This window comes from Macaca fascicularis, chromosome 17, assembly GCF_037993035.2.
Source record: "Macaca fascicularis isolate 582-1 chromosome 17, T2T-MFA8v1.1".
Lineage (NCBI taxonomy): Eukaryota > Metazoa > Chordata > Mammalia > Primates > Cercopithecidae > Macaca > Macaca fascicularis.
The window spans coordinates 101,229,217-101,247,140 of record NC_088391.1 but is presented as its reverse complement, the minus strand read 5'-3'; the positions used below and the strand labels follow the sequence as shown (position 1 = coordinate 101,247,140).

General features: G+C 49.7%; 1 protein-coding gene across 40 annotated transcripts in view; it reads left to right on the top strand.

The window, feature by feature from the left end:
• Nucleotides 1-17,924, top strand: part of CARS2 (cysteinyl-tRNA synthetase 2, mitochondrial) — a 66,359-nt gene that overhangs the window by 42,233 nt on the left and 6,202 nt on the right. For 34 of the 40 annotated variants that reach the window (XR_012426522.1, XR_012426517.1, XR_012426518.1 and 31 more), the window contains 3 exons: nucleotides 1,586-1,719; nucleotides 4,718-4,785; nucleotides 14,182-14,248. Coding sequence is in view for 27 of the 40 variants with exons in the window: in XM_074021404.1 (XP_073877505.1) it covers nucleotides 1,586-1,719; nucleotides 4,718-4,785; nucleotides 14,182-14,248 (269 nt within the window). In the remaining 13 variants the exon portion in view is untranslated. Of the gene's footprint in view, nucleotides 1-1,585; nucleotides 1,720-4,717; nucleotides 4,786-14,181; nucleotides 14,984-17,924 lie in introns of all 40 variants that reach the window. The other 6 variants (XR_012426514.1, XR_012426516.1, XR_012426515.1 and 3 more) reach the window with 3 other exon arrangements.

The window sequence follows — 17,924 nt, the reverse complement described above, 5'->3', positions numbered from 1 at the left end:
ATCTTCGTAAAGGAGAATTGCCCATCCAGATACAAATGAGGCCCCTCCCATCTCCTCCCCAGTCCTGGTCCCACGGTCTCCTTCCCAGCATTTGAACTGCAGGGAATGTTAGAGTTACCCTGAGACGACCCATCGCTAAGATGTAAAAATCTTAGAACGTCATGCTACAACGTGTGTTTCTGTGATGCCCGTTTCCTCAGGCTTGAGACCTGCGTGTGCAGTCCTTCCCCGAGCACGGGGAGCCAGACCAGTGGGAGCAGGAAGGACCTCCACGGGGTGCTGGCACCTTAGAAACTTCTATATCTATCGTCTTTTTTTTTTTTTTTTTTTTTTTTTTGAGACGGAGTCTTGCTCTGTCGCCCAGGCTGGGGTGCAGTGGCCGGATCTCAGCTCACTGCAAGCTCCGCCTCCCAGGTTTATGCCATTCTCCTACCTCAGCCTCCCGAGTAGCTGGGACTACAGGCGCCCGCCAACCCGCCCGGCTAGTTTTTTTGCATTTTTTAGTAGAGACGGGGTTTCACCGTGTTAGCGAGGATGGTCTCGATCTCCTGACCTTGTGATCCGCCCATCTCGGCCTCCCAAAGTGCTGGGATTACAGGCTTGAGCCACCGCGCCCGGCCTATCTATCATCTTAAGAAACTCCACCAGACTGCCGCATCGCCATGCTTCTGCAGCTGGTCCAGGGACACAGCTTCGACTGGCCTGGCCCAGCCTCATTTCCCCCATCAACCCCATTAATTTTAGTGTGTGGGTTTGCAAAAATGCGGTTTTTGTGGATGCATAGCACAGTGCTGTAGGAGAAATGGCAACATGTGTTGCTTTGAACTCTCTTACCTTGTTATTCCCGTGTGACTGTTAGTTACCTTTGCAAAAGCCAGATGAAACATTGTCACGATTTTATAGTTCCATCTCTTGTTAAAGTTGGAAAGTCACTAAACTCTACCTATTGAAAGGAAGTAAAGGTGGGCCAGGTGCCGTGGCTCACGCCTGTAATCCCAACACTTTGGGAGGCCAAGGCGGGCGGATCATGAGGTCAGGAGATTGAGACCACAGTGAAACCCCGTCTCTACTAAAAATACAAAAAATTAGCCGGGCGCGGTGGCGGGCTCCTGTAGTCTCAGCTACTAGGGAGACTGAGGCAGGAGAATGGCATGAACCCAGGAGGTGGAGCTTGCAGTGAGCCAAGATCACACCACTGCACTCCAGCCTGGGCAAGAGAGCGAGACTCCGTCTCAAAAATAAATAAATAAATAAAATAAAGAAAGTAAAGGTAACTTTTTGAGTTAAAAAAATAGAGAAAGAAAGAAAGCAAAGAAAAGAAAAGAAAGAAAGAAAACAAAAGAAATGAACAAACCTGGAGCCAAAAGAATGTCCCTTTACTAGGATGAAAAGTCCTGAATTATGGGTTTGTGATGACAGGATTTCAGTTTTCATTTGAATCAGTTAAATTATCATGCAAATTGCTTTAAAATTGCGATTCATTTATTCATTGAATTAAAAAGGCTGGAAGGAGTAAATAGTTGAGGTTAGAAGAAAATATGCTGCTTGATTGAATGAATTCACTACTTTGTACTGTGTCTTGCAGTATGGTATTTGGAAGTCAACTGGATATCCATTCAGGTGGGATAGATTTAGCTTTTCCACATCATGAAAACGAAATTGCACAGTGTGAAGTCTTTCATCAGTGCGAGCAGTGGGGAAATTATTTTCTGCATTCTGGTAAGTACTAACTTCAGATTTAATTTGTTCTGTTTCAATGCTGGCAGTTCTGCCTTTGTCGGCGGAACAGCTACATTTGGAAATACATAATAGATCAGCTAATAGGTCAAGAAATGGATTTGCCTCTTAAATTATTTTTGAGTTTCAATCATTTGGACATGAAATTCCTTGGATTGCAGCAATGATTATACCTTTTTGGAACTGACTAGAATATGGAAAATGTTTGGCAATGCTGTTCTATATATGTTTCTTTCAAGTAAAACTATTAGGAAGGAACTTCAAGTAGTACAATGTAGTGATAATTATGAACACTCCTTTCTGAAGCTATAATGTTGTCACTAGACATCTCTGCCATCTTCTAAAAATATTGCCCTTTCTTCCACTGTTCAAACCCCTCATTGATGAACCCCAGCTGTCTGCTCTCAGAAGTGGATGCTACACCATGAGTTAAGCAACACCTCGAACCCAGCAGTTTTGGAATTCACCTGGATGCACTGGAAGAGTCATTTCCAAGTTTACAGGGCCAGAATTAGCTAGTCTTACTACGTTTTGGGAATGGCCAGCTAAGGTATTTGAGACGAAGAAATATAAAGAGTGATAGGATTTGGAGATGCAAACTTCGACATCTAAAATACAGAAAATTAACAAGTACTAGTTTTTGAAATCCTTGAAAGGGAAACTAGGATGTCACAGTGAGGTGACATTAAATGCAGAAGTGCTCCGGTTTTCTGGTCCGCAGCAGGGTTCACTTGGGTTTCTTCATGAAAGTAAATAGATGAGGCTGATTGCCCCAAAGTCACTTCCTCAGTGACTTCGTTCAGGGCTCAGTTCAGCACCCGCTGAACTGTCTGAGGAGCTGGCGTTGCTCCCTCCGCAGGCGCGTTTCTGTCTGCAGATTTATCCTCTTCAGTGGGTCAGGGTTTGTCATTGACACCACGACCTGCCATGAGCCCTTCAGCGAGTGTGGAGCTGGGGGCAGAAAGGGCAGCCTTAGCTGTGTGATGCTTGGCCCTGTCAGGTAATGAGGAGGGCGGGGGTCTAGAAACGGAGGTCGTCTTCACCTTCTAATGTGGGAATGGGAAAGCATTTGCTGTTGTTGTTGTTGAGACAGTCTCGCTGCATCCCCCAGGCTGGGAGTGCAGTGGCACTATCTGAGCTCACCGCAACCTCTGCCTCCTGGGTTCAAGCAATTCTCCTGCCTCTGCTGTCGTAGTAGCTGGGACTACAGGTGCACACTACCACACCCGGCTAATTTTTGTATTTTTAGTAGAAGCGGGGTTTCACCCTGTTGGCCACGTTGGTCTCGAACCCCTGACCTCAAGTGATCCACCACCTCTGCCTCCCAAAGTGCTGGGATTGTAGGCGTGAGCCACCGCACCCCGTGGGAAGGTTTTGTTGCTATCTTTCCAGTGATTTTTGTTTTGTTTTGTTTTTTACCACCTATTAAGGTACCAGGAATCTTTTTCATCCTAGTTTGGCCCCAAACAAAACATCAGTGTCTCCTGACACAGGAGAAGTTACACCTGTTCTCCTGTACCTAGTGGATGGAAGAGCTACGTGGGCAGACGCTATCCGAGCCTGTTAGGGCTGCTATAGCCAAATACTAAAAGCGGGCATCTTATGAACAGCAGCAATGAATTCCTCCCGGTTCTGCTGGCTGGAAGTCCTGCGTCCGCGCACTGGCAGATTCGGTGTCCTGGAAGGGCCTGCTTCCCATTCATAGATGGCTGTCAGCTCTCCAGGGGCCTCTGTTATAAGAGCACTGATTCCATTCACACTGGCTCTGCCCCCTGTGACCTTATCACCTCCCACAGGCCCTGCCTTCAGTTACCATCACCTGAGGGCTGAGGATTTAGACAGGAATATGGGAGGACATAAACATTCAGGCCTTAGCAAATGTGTTTCGTTTTCCAAATACCAATTTTGGTGTAATCACGTTATATAGAATTACATATTCAAAGTTATATATGTTTTTTGGAAATCACAATCTAATCAGTTTGTTTGTTTGTTTGTTTTTGAGGCAGAGTGTCGCTCTGTGGCCCAGGCTGGAGTGCAGTGGCATGAATGTAGCTCACTGTAGGCCCAACCTCCTGGGCTCAAGCAATCCTCCCACCTCAGCCTCCTGAGTTGCTGGGATGTTGGAACTGCAGGTGTGCCCCACCACGCCCAGCTAATTTTTAATTTTTTTGTAGAGACCGGGTGTTGCCATGTTGCCCAGACTGGTCTCCAAACTCCTGGGCTCAAGCGGTCCTTCTGCCTTAGCCTCCCAAAGGGCTGGGATTACGGGTGTGAGCCACCATGTCTGGCCTGGAGCACTGCTATTTGTGTCAGAAAAAGAGGAACAGTCTTCTGTTAGAAACAGAAAGCACTTCTCTTGGACATGAGCCTTGTAAAGCTACAGGCCAGGGAGAATTTCAGGGTCAGATTTAGGAATTCCTTAAATGGGTTTGGTTTTCCTCCTGTCTTTCACATACATAGGGGATGAAATAATACCCGTGTCATCAAAGTCTGTGAAAACAACTGCACAGAACCTCTGATTCTTCCCACTCAGAGACCCACAAGCACCACTCTGTTTTTGGACAACGGTCAACAAGCTTCACCGCCAAGTGCCTGATTTGCCAAATGAGAGCTTTGTCTTTTCTTCGGATGCTGTCCGTTAAATCAGTATCTCTGAATTACAGGAAAGGGGAAAATAGATGAAATACTGCTGTCGGCACCACGGTTGCTGGTTCTTGTTTAGCTTCTGAGTCAGCTGGGACACCCCTGCCATCCGCCCTTGGTGTGGGGCTGTGTCCCTGAACCATGGAACAAGGGCAGGTCGTGTCTTCCCAGAAGGCCCAGCACGGGTGAAGATTTGGGGGCAGGTTTATACCAACATACACCGGTCTGTACATTGGATACGTGCAGGTTCCCATTCGTTTCCCGGGAAGCCATGTGTCCCTGAGGCCAGAGAGCCTCCTCACCCAGCTCACACTGAATGCTTTTGTTTTTGTTTCAGGGCATTTGCACGTGAAAGGCAAAGAAGAAAAAATGTCCAAATCGTTAAAAAACTACATTACTATTAAGGTAATGTGCTTTTTGTACAGTATCTCTGAGGTGCTGATAGCTTGTGGAACCCATCTCAGAGGCTTCTGTGTCATTTGAGAACCACAGAAACCCATTCCCAGTGCCCTCTGGTCCCTTTCCTAGGACGAGACCTGCCTCACCTCCCTCCCACGTTACGTGGCTCTCCGCCTAATCGCTCTCTCAGCTGTGCGCCTCCTGCGGGTTTCCTCAGGCTCTTCTCGGTAGAGCTTACCTTTCTCTTTCCGGGTTTCAAGGCCGGTGCCTTCTTCCTTGTCTTTTCCTTTTATAATGGTTGTTTCTCTCTTGGCACATCTGCTAACTTCCTTCCCTCCCTCATCCACTGCCTCCTACTAGTGTGGCTTTGGGATTTGTTTGGGTTTTGCTGTTTGCCTTTAATAGGCTCAGAGCTGGCTGGATCCTTAACCAACCTGAACAATGTCATCGTGCTGTGGTGCTGACACATGGAATGGGAATTTCCGTGTGTGAATGAAAACCAGGCGCACACACGGAGGGCTCTGGCTGACATAGTTTGAGCTCCTCCTTTGTCTTCTGGCCTGTCTTTAAAGCCAGATTTAATTTAATTGCAAAATAAATGGAGAAGAATAGTATCCAGATCTCACCACCTAAACAGCAAACCAGTGAAAGCTGTACCCGTCAGATTTAGGATAAACCAACAGGGACTGCTCCTCACAAAATAATTTGTATATAGTTTCCTTACGTAGACTTTTTCCACTTTATCCCGGGCAAAATTTCAAACCTACAGAAAAGTGGAAAGAAACGTCACTACGGCTGCACCCAGATTCAATGGTTGTGATTATTTTGCTGTATTTGCTGTGTAGGATCTTTTCCTCCTACCCAGCTTAGATTCTCTCGCCTAAATTAATTAGTAAATTAGACTGGCCAAAGACAGATTATCAAGAGAAGAGAAATGTATTAGCGCATGCACAGCACACGTAGAAGTGGAGCAAGGCAGTTGCATGACGCAGAGGGGGGTCGGAGCCCGGCCACAGGGTTGCATGATGCAGAGTGGGGTCGGAGCCCGGCCACGGGGTTGCATGACGCAGAGGGAGTCCCAAACCAGCCACGGGGTTGCATGATGCAGAGGGGGGTCGGAGCCCGGCCACGGGGTTGCATGACACAGAGGGGGGTCAGAGCCCGGCCACGGGGTTGCATGACGCAGAGGGGGTCCCAAACCGGCCACGGGGTTACATGACGTAGAGTGGGGTCGGAGCCCGGCCACAGGGCTGCATTACGCAGAGGGGGTGGGAGCCCGGCCATGGGGTTGCATGGCGCAGAGAGGGTCGGAGCCCGGCCACAGGGATGCATGGCGCAGAGGGAGTCAGAGCCCAGCCACTGCAGGGACCTTGCTTTATTGAGCTTCACTTTACCACACTTCGCAGATGCCGTGTCTTTACAGATTGAAGGTTTGTGGCAGCCCTGCACCAAGCAAGTCTGTTGGCATGATTTTGCCAACAGCATGTTCTCACTTCATTTCTGTGTGTCATATTTGGGTAATTCTTGCAATGTTTCAAAGTTTCTCATTATTAAATCTGTTATGGTGATCTGTGATCAGTGATCTCTGATGTTACTGTTGTAATTGTTTTAGGGCTCCGTGAACCACACCCATGGAACTTAGTATGTGTTGTGCGTGTTCTGACTGCTCCACCAACTGTCTGTTCCCTTAAATCTGCCCCTCCTTGAGCTCCCCTGAGACACAAGGTTCATGTTTTTCATTTGTATGTTGTGTCTTTTTAGTTGTTTTTTTAATGTGGTTAAAGAAACCACGTAGTATAAAAGTTATCGTCTTAACCATTCAGTTCAGTAGTGTTAATATGTTCACATTGTTATGCAACAGATCTCTAGAATTTTTTCATCTTGTAAAACCAAAACTGTGGACTCATTGAACAACTTCCCATTTCCCCTTTCCCCAGGCGTTGGCAACAACCCTTCTACTTTCTGTTTCCATGATTTTGGCTGCTCTAGATCTCATGTAAGTGGAATTATATAGTAATTGTCCTTTTGTGACTGGCTTATTTCACTTAGCATGGTGTTCTCAAGATTTACCTGTGTTATATTCCATGTCAAAATTTCCTTCCTTTAGGCTGAATTATATTTCATTGTTCTTTCTAGGTTTCTAATCTAATCTACAGCAGTATCCACTTTTGTTTTCCCTGTGGTGTTGACTTTTTGAAGAGATTGGGCCACTTGTCTTGTTGAACATCCCACATTTTGGATTTGTCTGTTTCGCTGTGGTGTCATTTAGCTTGTTCTTCTATCTCCTGTAGTTCCTTTCACTGGAAGTGAGGGTTAAAGGGTCAGTTTGACCCAGAGAGAAGCTTTTTGGCAGGAATACCTTGTAGTTGATGCTGTGAACTCACAGTGCATTCCCTGGGGGCTGCAAGGTCAGGTTGTCCTATGATTCATGATGGTGAGTTTTACCATTTGTTAAGGAATGACTACCAGATCCCTGTACTGCAGAGTTTATTTTCTTCTTATGAATATTAAGCATCTGAGCAGTGGCATGCTGTGTGGTATTTTGTACCCTAATAAGCTTCCACCCTATGGTTTTAGAGGCTTCACTTTGATCATGTATTTCATTGGTTATTGCAAAGTCATGGCTGTCTTATTGTTCCCTCTTTTACATTTATTAGTTGGCATTCCTCTTAAAGAAAAGAGTTTTGTCTTTCTTTTTGTAGTAGACAGAGTCAATGATTTATATTTATTCAGTGTATTGTCAATTCAGTCGTTATCTTTTTGGTGTTGAAATCATCCTGGATTTAGCCAGGGAAGGTTCTTCTGATTGGCTCCGGCCCCCCAGGGACAGGCCCCTTGGCCTCTCTTGTGCCCTCCTGCACCTGCCTGCCTTTTGCTTTCCTACCCAGACCTGCTGTTTCTCCAAGCAGCCTCCCTGCCTTTAAGGGGAAATGGGATTTTGAAGGCAAGATTTGGGCACTGCGATGTTGATCGCTATCAGAGTGACACTGCATCTAGGCTTTGTCAGGGGTCAGAGCTAGGGGAGAGGAAGATAAACCTATACATACAAAATAGATTCATTATTTGGGTTACTTTTGATATATCCAAATAAAATTTAATATCACAGGGCTTTTTAGTTTTAGCTCTTTATTTTCCTCTCTTAGAGTAAACATCTTATAAGAGCATATCAACTTTTTGTTTTATCTTAAAATACACACAAAATAAATTTAAAAACTTAATACCAATATTACTGTTAAAAGTAAAACTATTGAGTAAAACTTAAGGCTTCTTTTTATTTCTTTTTAAACTAATAGCTTTATTGAAATACAACACACATACTACATAAGTCACCCTTTTAAATTGTGCTGCTTAGTGGTTTGTAGGATATTCACAGTTGTGAAACCATCACCACTATGTAAGAACGTTTTTATCACCTCAAAAGAAATGCCACACCCATGGGCTGTCACTTTTCACTCCCACCTCCTCCTAGCCCCTGACAACTTTCTGTTTCTGTGATTTGCCTATTCTGGACTTAAATTTCTTTTTCTTGTAGACTGCATCCCACTAAAGCTCTGTGGTCTGAACATATACTCACAGTGTGTAATGATCTCCTTTCATTAACACAAGAGGTTCACTTGTTCTGTTTGTTTCTGGTGTGATGGTCTCTCTCTTCCCCTTTCCAATTTACTTTTTGTTTTGTTTTGTCTTTTTTTGAGAGAGAGTGTTGCTCTGTCACCCAGGCTGTAGTCCATTAGTGTGATCTCAACTGACTGCAACCTCCGCCTCCCAGATTCAAGCGATTCTTGTGCCTCAGCCTCCCAAGTAGCTGGGATTACAGGCCCATACCACCACACCCAGCTAATTTTTGTATTTGTAGTAGAGATGGGGTTTCACTATGTTGGCCAGGCTGGTCTTGAACTGCTGACCTCAGGTCCACCTGCCTCGGCCTCCCAAAGTGCTGGGATTACAGGTGTGAGCCACTGCATCCGGCCCCAATTTACTTTTCTTTGTCATATCTGTGAAACATTTGCAGGGTTCAGCATTAACACTAAAGAGAGCATGGAGAAGGCCGGCCTGGAGCCTGCCTGCACCCATTCCCTCCCCAGCAGCCACAGTTGTGTTCTCTGTTTTGGATTCACTTTCCTGTGTTCCATTGTAGGAATATGATAGGCCAATATGCATAAACCTTTCTCCTCCGTCTCATTCATGAGGCAGTGTCATATGCGTGCCGCCTTTTCCCTAACAATTTAAGTGAGGTTTTAATTTGATTAGTGACGTGATGGGTTTAATTGCAGAAAGTTTGGAAACTGCAGACAAGACAGAGAAGCAAACGGTAGAAAAATTCAAAGGTACTAAGGAAGGAAAGCGGGCCTCCTGCCCGACCGCATTCCCTGTTGCCCGGCTTCTCTCCTGAAGCAGCGGTTGGTTGGTTTCTTCGGAGCAGGTGTGTGTTCACACATCTCCCCATAGCTGTGCTTCTCATTTTCTCTTCACACACAGCGGTGTCGCTTTGCGCTTGCTTGATTCACCTCTTGGCCTCCGTCGGTTTTCTACCATGTGGAGTTGGTTCATTCTTTCGAATGGCTGAGTAGTCCAGTGTGTGGGTGCCGCTTAATTTAAAGAATCCCCTACTAATGGTCATTTAAATCCCACTGCATTTTCCACTAGGGTATGTGCATTTTAAATTTTCACAGACATTGCCATGTCTCCATTATTTTTAATCTAGCGGCCACTTAGTGGCTCGTGGCAGTGAGGCACCACGATTTTATTTCCCCGTTGTTGGACTTGTTTGTGAGACCTGTACTCTGCAGGCTACAGTGCTGTGATGAATATCCTTTAGCTAAATATCTGTGCACATCTAATGATGAGTGACTTGAGAAAAGTGCCTTGAGGTAGAAATCCCACATCAGAAGATACAGGCACATTCAGAATGTTCTGGACACAGCCCCTGGTGATTTTATCGAGTGTCATTTACATTCCCACTGGCAGTAGATGAAAATAATCTGTTTCCCAGGTCTCTCCAGCATCAAATTAGAATTGTAATCAGGTTACCTTTTGTCATTTTTTTTTTTTTTTTTTTTGAGAGAGGGTTTCACTGTCACCCAGGCACCAGGTGCAGTCCCAGCTCACTGCAACCTGAAACTTGTGGGCTCCAGCAAACCTCTCACTTCAGCCTCCCAAGGAGCTGGGACCACAAGCGTGCACTACTGCACCTGCTAATTTTGTATTTTTTGTAGAGACGAAGTCTCACTGTGTTGCCCAGGCTGGTCTCAAACTCCTGGGTTCAGGCAATCCTCCTGCCTTAGCTTCACAAAGTGCTGGGATTACAGGGGTGACCCACGGCACCTGGCCCATTTTTCTTGTTAATTTGTGAAGAACGACAACTGGATTTTAAATTTCTATGCCTTTGTCTATTTGCTGTGTTGATTTGTCTGTATGTATTTACTGATGATTTTTCTTTTATATTTTTGGTAGCTCGCACCTACCCTCAGCCCATAGTTCCTTGGGAATGTTAAGGTATTGCCTGTATCTGAAAAACACACGCCAAATTCCTGGTTTCTAGCGTAAGACCCTTTTCCTGCCGGTCCTCTTTGTCTTGGAGATAGACTTTAGAGTAGCCTGGGTGGAAACCCAGTGCTTTCTGCGTAATCCAGGCCACGGTCCACGTAGAAGGAGCTCAACCCTGGAGCTCAGATGATGGTTTAAAACCTGCTTTCTGGTTACTGTACCTCTCAAAGCAAGCTAGGGCCTAGCCCAGAAGAGAGGCTCTGGCGCCCGCTTCTGCCCAGGGGCTCCAGGGGTGTGTGCAGCGCTGGCATCATACGAAGTCCCTCGGCAGCTGGCATGTGCACCCAGCGGGCTCCCTGGGAGTGTGCATCCTGTTACCTCGTGAGCTCACTGGGGCTCACATGGCTTGTTACCGTCCCCACCCGAAGGCCTCTGGCCTGGGCTCTGGGAGTTTGCTTACCTCCTGGAGAGTTCCAGCGCGAGCTTACCCTGCCGTAGCCACATTTTGCCTCTCAGGTAGCCGTGGCAGGTTGCACGGTGGAACCAGAGTAGTGCAGAAACTTGCTGATATCAGCTGGCACAGAGCAGGAACACGCTAAAAAATTAATGTCCATGAGCACCCACAGTATTCAAGAGTTTCACATCATTGTCAGAATACTGGGTAATGAAGAAGTTATAATATGTTTCCCCTTTCTGTATTATTAGGAAACAGTCCATAGAAACTCAATGCTCTAGAAAGATTAGATTCCAGATTTCTGTTAGAACTACTGTAGCTCGCTGCAGTAGCTCCCGCCCCCCCAAGAGCGGGGAAGATAAGCCTTTAATGTTGTTGGGGTTTCAAAGAACTATTAGATTTGTAAAGCACATTGAGGCTAATTCTGCGTATGTTTCCATTCTGAATGAGAGGAAAACGCCTTTGAAAGAAGGCCAGGTGGAATCCTCTTTGGAATGAAGTAGAGAGCATTGGAGCCTGTATGCGGAGTGGTGTTTCCACACCGAAACGTGGAGACCTAAATAGGGCGCAGCCTGAACCGAAACCAGCAGGACCTGGCTGTGTGTGTTAATTGGAACCACAACACCTTGGGTGAGGGAGGGTCTTGAGTGAGCCTGCGAGTTGCGAATTAGAGGACCCAGGAATAATACCGCTTTTTTCACAAGTTGGGAAGGAGCACCCAGGAGATGGACAGACGGAAATTGAATTCCAGTGTGATTACTGATGAATTACTGTTGGATTGGACAGGGGCTCTTCACACACACGCACACACACACATACCCCCCAGCCCCCCTCCCCACCCCGGGCCCCTGTGGCTGCCTGGTGAAGTCTGTGGACCCAGCCTTACAATTTGCTTTAAATACATAAAATAAAATACATAGGATCCCAAAGGCCGTCGATACTGAAGTAGAGGAGCATGTGCTCTGCTTGACTCAGTGGTTAGCTCAGCGTGGGTGGGGTCTGATTGCTGCCGTCCTCTCGTGATTTGTGGCGTGTGGTGTCATCCCTGAGGGGTCACCTGTGACGGCTGTGGCCACCGCGCCAGGCTCTGTGCTTCGTGATTTGTGGCGTGTGGTGTCATCCCTGAGGGGTCACCTGTGACGGCTGTGGCCACCGCGCCAGGCTCTGTGCTTCGTGATTCGTGGCGTGTGGTGTCATCCCTGAGGGGTCACCTGTGACGGCTGTGGCCACCGTGCCAGGCTCTGTGCTTCCCGATGTGTTTGCTGCCTGCACTGACCATCGAAGGAAATGCCCATTTTAGTGCAAGGCCGGCAGAAATAAACACATAACTGTTTAACCATCCCAGTTCACAGATCTCCCCGCCCTCCCACCTTCTCTCTGTGGGCCCCTAGGAGGTCTGTGGACCCCAGGTTGAGCACCCCTGTGTTAGGGGATTGGCCCAGCAGCTTTCTCATTATGCCACCCCACATGAGAATGCCTCTCACTGCCTCAGGCACAGGCAGACCGGGGTTGGGCTGTGCGGTGGGGGCTGACCTCCTTCCTGGTGGAAAGCAGACCAGACCCGCTCAGTCCTCTGAAGGGAATGAGCCCCGGAGGCAGGTGGAGCAGTGTCCTCCTTCTTCCTGCTCAGCAGCCCAGGGAGTCTCCTCCTTCCTACCGGGTGGGTGGGTGAGGCCGCGGCAGCCTGCCGCAGGGACGGCCCCTTCTACCCCAAGACGCTCTTCAGTTGCATTTGTTTTGCTCTCAGTACGGTTGTTGAGCAGCATGGCCTTAGGCCAGTCTTTTATGCCTTATAAAATACCATGCGTTGAGATACAGTATTTTGAGCTGGACTCCGCCGTCTCCAGCTCACTCTCCCCGGCAGCTCTGTGCTCCCACGACCACGCTGCGGAGGACGCGGGTGTCCGAGCTCTGGCGAGCGGGTGCAGATTGCAGGCTGGAGTCAGCCCCTGTGCTGTGGGCTTGTGTCGCTGCCCATCAGCCTAGAGATGAGGGGATCAGGTTTACCCGAGGGAGACGGAAACGCAGTCCTCACTCCAGCAAGGCCGGCGACAGCTTCCTGCACAGAGGACAGGCAAGGGGTGAGCCAGTTCTGTCTTCTGAGGTGGTGGCAGGAAAGGGGGCTTTGGTCAGAGCTGGCAGCATGTGCTGCTGATCCAGGCAGGGAGCCACGCGGGCTCCCGTTGGAGCGCGTCCCTCGCCGGGGGTGCAGCCGGAGCTCAGCTTGCTTTCTTGGGGCCACGCTGGAAGCCCAAGCTGGGCAGAGCCCTCTTCCTTCTCTCCCCCGCCCTGAGTCTCATCTCATCTCTTGAAAGTAGCTGCCAGAGCGGAGCCCTGAGCGCCCCACAGGAGGCTTTGCCGAGTGCCGTGCTGCTTTTGCAGTGCCTCTAATGACCTCTCCTAAGCCTCCTCATGCAGAAAGCTCCACTTCTTTCTGGACAGACGTTTTCTAAATGATCTACAGGACCATACTGGTTGGGTTCTGAGTTTTACTTATGTTTAATCAGAGGCAGGGCGGTTTAGTCTTCAAGAGACAGACTTAGCACATGCTTTAAACTCAGTGTTTACGAGAACTGTGCCACCAAATAGGATGAGTGAGGCTGTCGCCCCTTGGCTGGACTGAGCCGGAGGTCAGCTGGGTCTGAGGTTAACCGCAAGCTTCTCCTGGGGGCCTGCAGGCAGCCAGAGCTGGTGTGCCTCCCGCCGCCTACCTGGTCTCTTCCTGAGCATAGCATCCCTCCATGCGGTCTGTCCCACGTCCCTGTCATGTAGAAAGAGAGCCCAGGCTGAGCACAGCATCCCTCCATGCGGTCTGTCCCACGTCCCTGTCATGTAGAAAGAGAGCCCAGGCTGAGCATAGCATCCCTCCATGCGGTCTGTCCCACGTCCCTGTCATGTAGAAAGAGAGCCCAGGCTGAGCATAGCATCCCTCCATGCGGTCTGTCCCACGTCCCTGTCATGTAGAAAGAGAGCCCAGGCTGAGCATAGCATCCCTCCATGCGGTCTGTCCCACGTCCCTGTCGTGTAGAAAGAGAGCCCAGGCTGAGCACAGCATCCCTCCATGCGGTCTGTCCCACGTCCCTGTCGTGTAGAAAGAGAGCCCAGGCTGAGCACAGCATCCCTCCATGCGGTCTGTCCCACGTCCCTGTCGTGTAGAAAGAGAGCCCAGGCTGAGCACAGGACACTCCTCCCGGAGCCTGCGCAGGTGGGGAATTTCAGGCAAACCGGCTTTCTCCTCTTGCTCTTTCCACAAATACTGAGATCGAACATGGAAAGTTCAGTGAGGAAGGAAATCACCAGGAAACAGGTGGTAATTGTGTTTGGAGGGCTCATTTTCATCAAGATTCCTGATTTCTTGATAAGTAGAGATAAGTCCTGTAATTGTAGTAAATAACATATTCTCTGAACAGTGCAAAGCGTAAACGCAAAGCCTCGTGACTGCCTGTCTCTCGCTTTACCAGGACTTTCTGAAGACCTTTTCCCCTGACGTCTTCCGGTTCTTCTGCCTGCGGAGCAGCTACCGCTCAGGTGAGCCGGGCGCACGTGGAGTGGACTCCTCCCCAGCTCGGAGACCGTCATTCCGACAGGACTGAGAACAGCAAAATGCAGGCCAGAGAATAGGCAGAACCTTGTGAGTGCAGCTGCTGGGGCCTGGAGGTTCAGGTTGAGAGTGAACCCAGAGGACGAGGGATCCCAGCGCTGGTCCAGGCTCAGCCCGTAGTGGATGTGGGCTTCCTCGTCAAGCTCGAGTCCTCTCCACTCCTTCTCTGTGGGTCTGGACAAGTCGTGAACCCGCAGCACGTCGGCTTCCTGCTCTGTGAACTGGGAAATTGGAAGGGGCCAGCCTGGCATGGCCCCTGAACATGGGAGCCCTCAAACGTGACCCTGCCTGTCCCACCCAGGGACAGCGCTTCCCTGAACAGTGTGTAGCAGAGCCAGGTCTCCTGGATGGGTGATGACGGTTCCTCCCATGCTGCACGATTTTGTTGCTGCCCCAGGCTAGGCTTTTGGCCAGGAGTTGTCTAGCACTGGCCTGGCATGGTGGCTCACGTGTATGATCCCAGCACTTCGGGAGGCCAAGGCTGGCAGATGTTTTGAGTTCAGGAGTTTGAGACCCGCCTGGGCAACATAGCGAGATCTCGTCTCTACAAAAAATACAAAAGGCCTGGTGCGATGGCTTGTGCCTCTAATCTCAACACTTTGGGAGGCTGAGGCAGGTGGATCACTTGACGTCAGGAGTTCGAGACCAGTTTGGCCAACATGGTAAAACCCCATCTCTACTAAAAATACAAAAATTAGCCAGGCATGGCGATGTGTGCCTATAATTCCAGCTATTCAGGAGGGTGAGGCAAGAGAATTGCTTGAGCCTGGGAGGCAGAGCTGCAGTGAGCCATGATCATGCCACTGCACTCTAGTCTGGGCGGCTGAGCAAGACTCTATCTGAAAAAAATACAAAAAATTGGCTTGGTGGCAGGCATCTATAATCTCAGCTACTTGGGAGGCTGAGGCAGGAGAATCACTTGAACCCAGGAGGTGGAGGTTACAGTGAGCCGAGAAAGCACCACTGCACTCCAGCCTGGGTGACAGAGCAAGATCCTGTCTCAAAAAAAAAAAAAGTTGTTATCCAGAGCTGGATCCCTGGTGACGGGTGAGGGCTGGGGACAGTGGCACTGCCTGCCTGGCTTGACCACCTAACTGGCAGTAAGGTCCCAGTGTATGGCTAGTGCTGCAGGAGCAGGGCCGGTGTCCTCTGGAGATGGTGACAGTTCCTTGCTGGTGAGCGAGGGTTGCTGCCCTTCTGGCCTCTGGTGTCCCCTCTGCTCCGTTGACACTGGCGTGTCCCTGGGCCACTGCTGTTGCCACGCCACCTCACTCTCCTGCTTCTTGTCCTCCTACATAGCACTCTTGCTCTCAATTGATGATTTCACCTTTTTAATGAAGACGATGGGGGTGGGGACATGCAGCCAAAACAGTGGATTCTCATTCCCCCACGGGGTGAGTCTATCTGGCCAGATAGATTTTATCTTTATGTCACACACAAAGCTTTGGCGGGTTTGGGTGAGCCCCTGGGCTGGTCCCATCCGTCTCCCTTCACTGTGCTGTGCCTGCAGAATCTCACCTGGGCCACGGCCTGGCACAGGCTCCCCGGCCTGCGGCTCTTGTCAGCTTGAGTGGGGCACACAGACACCTGCATGTTTGACCACCGAAAGGCTACCTTGGGCCATGTCTTTATCCTGGCTTCGACACCATGTTGGCTTTCTACTGCAAGTTCAGGGTTTCTGAGATGGGGTCTGAACCTGTCCCCTGGGTGGAACTGCAGTGCATCAGCCTAGGGGACCTGTGCTCACAGGCGCACCAGCCTGAGACGGAAGTGTCACCAGCCTCGTGCTCACCTGACCTTGTGCAGCATCTGTGTGTGGTGTGCACTTATACACAGTGAACACAGACCAACCACGCCGTGAGAGGAAGAGTCGGGAGGCGAATGGGCTGGAGAAACTGTTTCTGCCTGGCTCCGTGTTGCTGGAAACGGGCAGAGGCGGTGGGGATGAATCCCGTGTGCAAGTGCAGAGCTTTCTCCCCGGCTCGTGCTTGTTCCCCTTGTGGCTGGGGGCTGTGGTCCTTTCAAAGCTGTTCCCCGTGGATCCCTTCCCAGGGGCTCTTTGCCCTCAGAGGCCCCTGCCCCCCTTCTTCTCGCAGATTGTGGCAGGATTAGGGGCAGCGCCTTGCATGACTGTCCTAATCGTGTGCAGTTCCTTTCGAGCTTTGAATATGAAGTTTGGTCTGAAAAGCAGCTTTCTCAAGCCTGGGCAGCTCTTTCCGGAACACATTCCCAGTGGGAATTGCGGGTGGGATTCAGGAGGCACCGATCTGCCGGTGAGGGATTTCTAGGAACACAGGGTTAGCGGGACGTGGATCCCCACGGTGGGCACGACACCCCCTCGAGGTCAGAGGTGGCCATGAGGCGCTGGGCCGTCGCTTGCTGTCTGAGCTTCCTGCGCGAGTGGTGTGGGAGTTCAGGATCCTCCCAGACATGCTTTCTTCACCTTTGGGAAGACGGAGGGTGACAGTGGTGGCATTCCCGTGCCGTCTGTGCTGTGCTGACACTTTGGGGAGGCGTCTCCCGTCTGTAGAGCAATCCTTGTTGGAGGAGTGCAGCTGTCCTTGACTTTGAGGCACAAGGCGTCTCCGTGCTGGACATCTGTCTGCCCCGCCCCTCTGATGCCCCATCGTGCTGTGTCATTAATGGTAATCTTATTCTAACAGCCTCCCATGTGTTTTAAATGTTGTCAGATCGCTTTGTGCGTTTCTGGCTTTTTCTCTTCTGTCAAGCTATTCAAAGCAAAAACTGAAAGTGAATTTGGAAAAAAAGGAAAAATGTTAAGTGAGATATTAAACAACCCTGGGGGAGATTTTCACTGTGTTGCTTCCCGCTTGAAGCCGTGTCTGACTTTGGAATTCTCGTTTTGAAATCAGGACTTGTAGGCATGTTAGGATGTAATTTTCGGCATATGTGTCCAGATAGGCTCTTTTTATTCCTGTGGTTTTCAAAGAGCTTTTTGAAGCAGCGCTCCTCAAAAGCACGGACTGTGGCCTCAGACAGTCTGGGAAGCAGAGTAGGCACAGAAACGAGAAGAAGGTTTTAGAAATGTGTGACTGGCTCTGCTGATACACAAGGATGTGTGATCACTGTGAAGCGATTCATTCCTGTTGTGTCTCACTCATCAGAATGCAGTAGACTAGAAACCACCAGAAATGAACAGATGTAAACAGAAACACTGGCCCCTCATCCAGGTGGCCTAAGCAACACCCACAGACTCTAAAGCTAGGTCTGGGGACTGCTCCTCCCTTCCGCTATGGGCCGTCCCATCACACACGGGCACTTTCCAGGGGGCGCCTTCCCTAGAGGTGCCTCTGACCCCAGGGCGGGGCTCCCTCCATCCAGAGCCAGCTGTTGATCCGCACCTCCATCCATCCGTCAGCGGAAACGCGCCTCTCAGCTGGAAGCCCCGGGAGCATTTCTCCACCACCACCTTGTTCTCCTAGGGCAGGTGACACTGAGCTGGGACAGACCCTGTGGTCTGTGTCCAGTGGGCCTAGGGACTCGCGGTCACTGGAGGGCAGTGAGGGCCGCATGTCCCGCTCTCCGTGTGGTCCCCGGGTGGCAGTGCCCTCAGAGAACACTGTGATTCTGCTGGACGAGGGC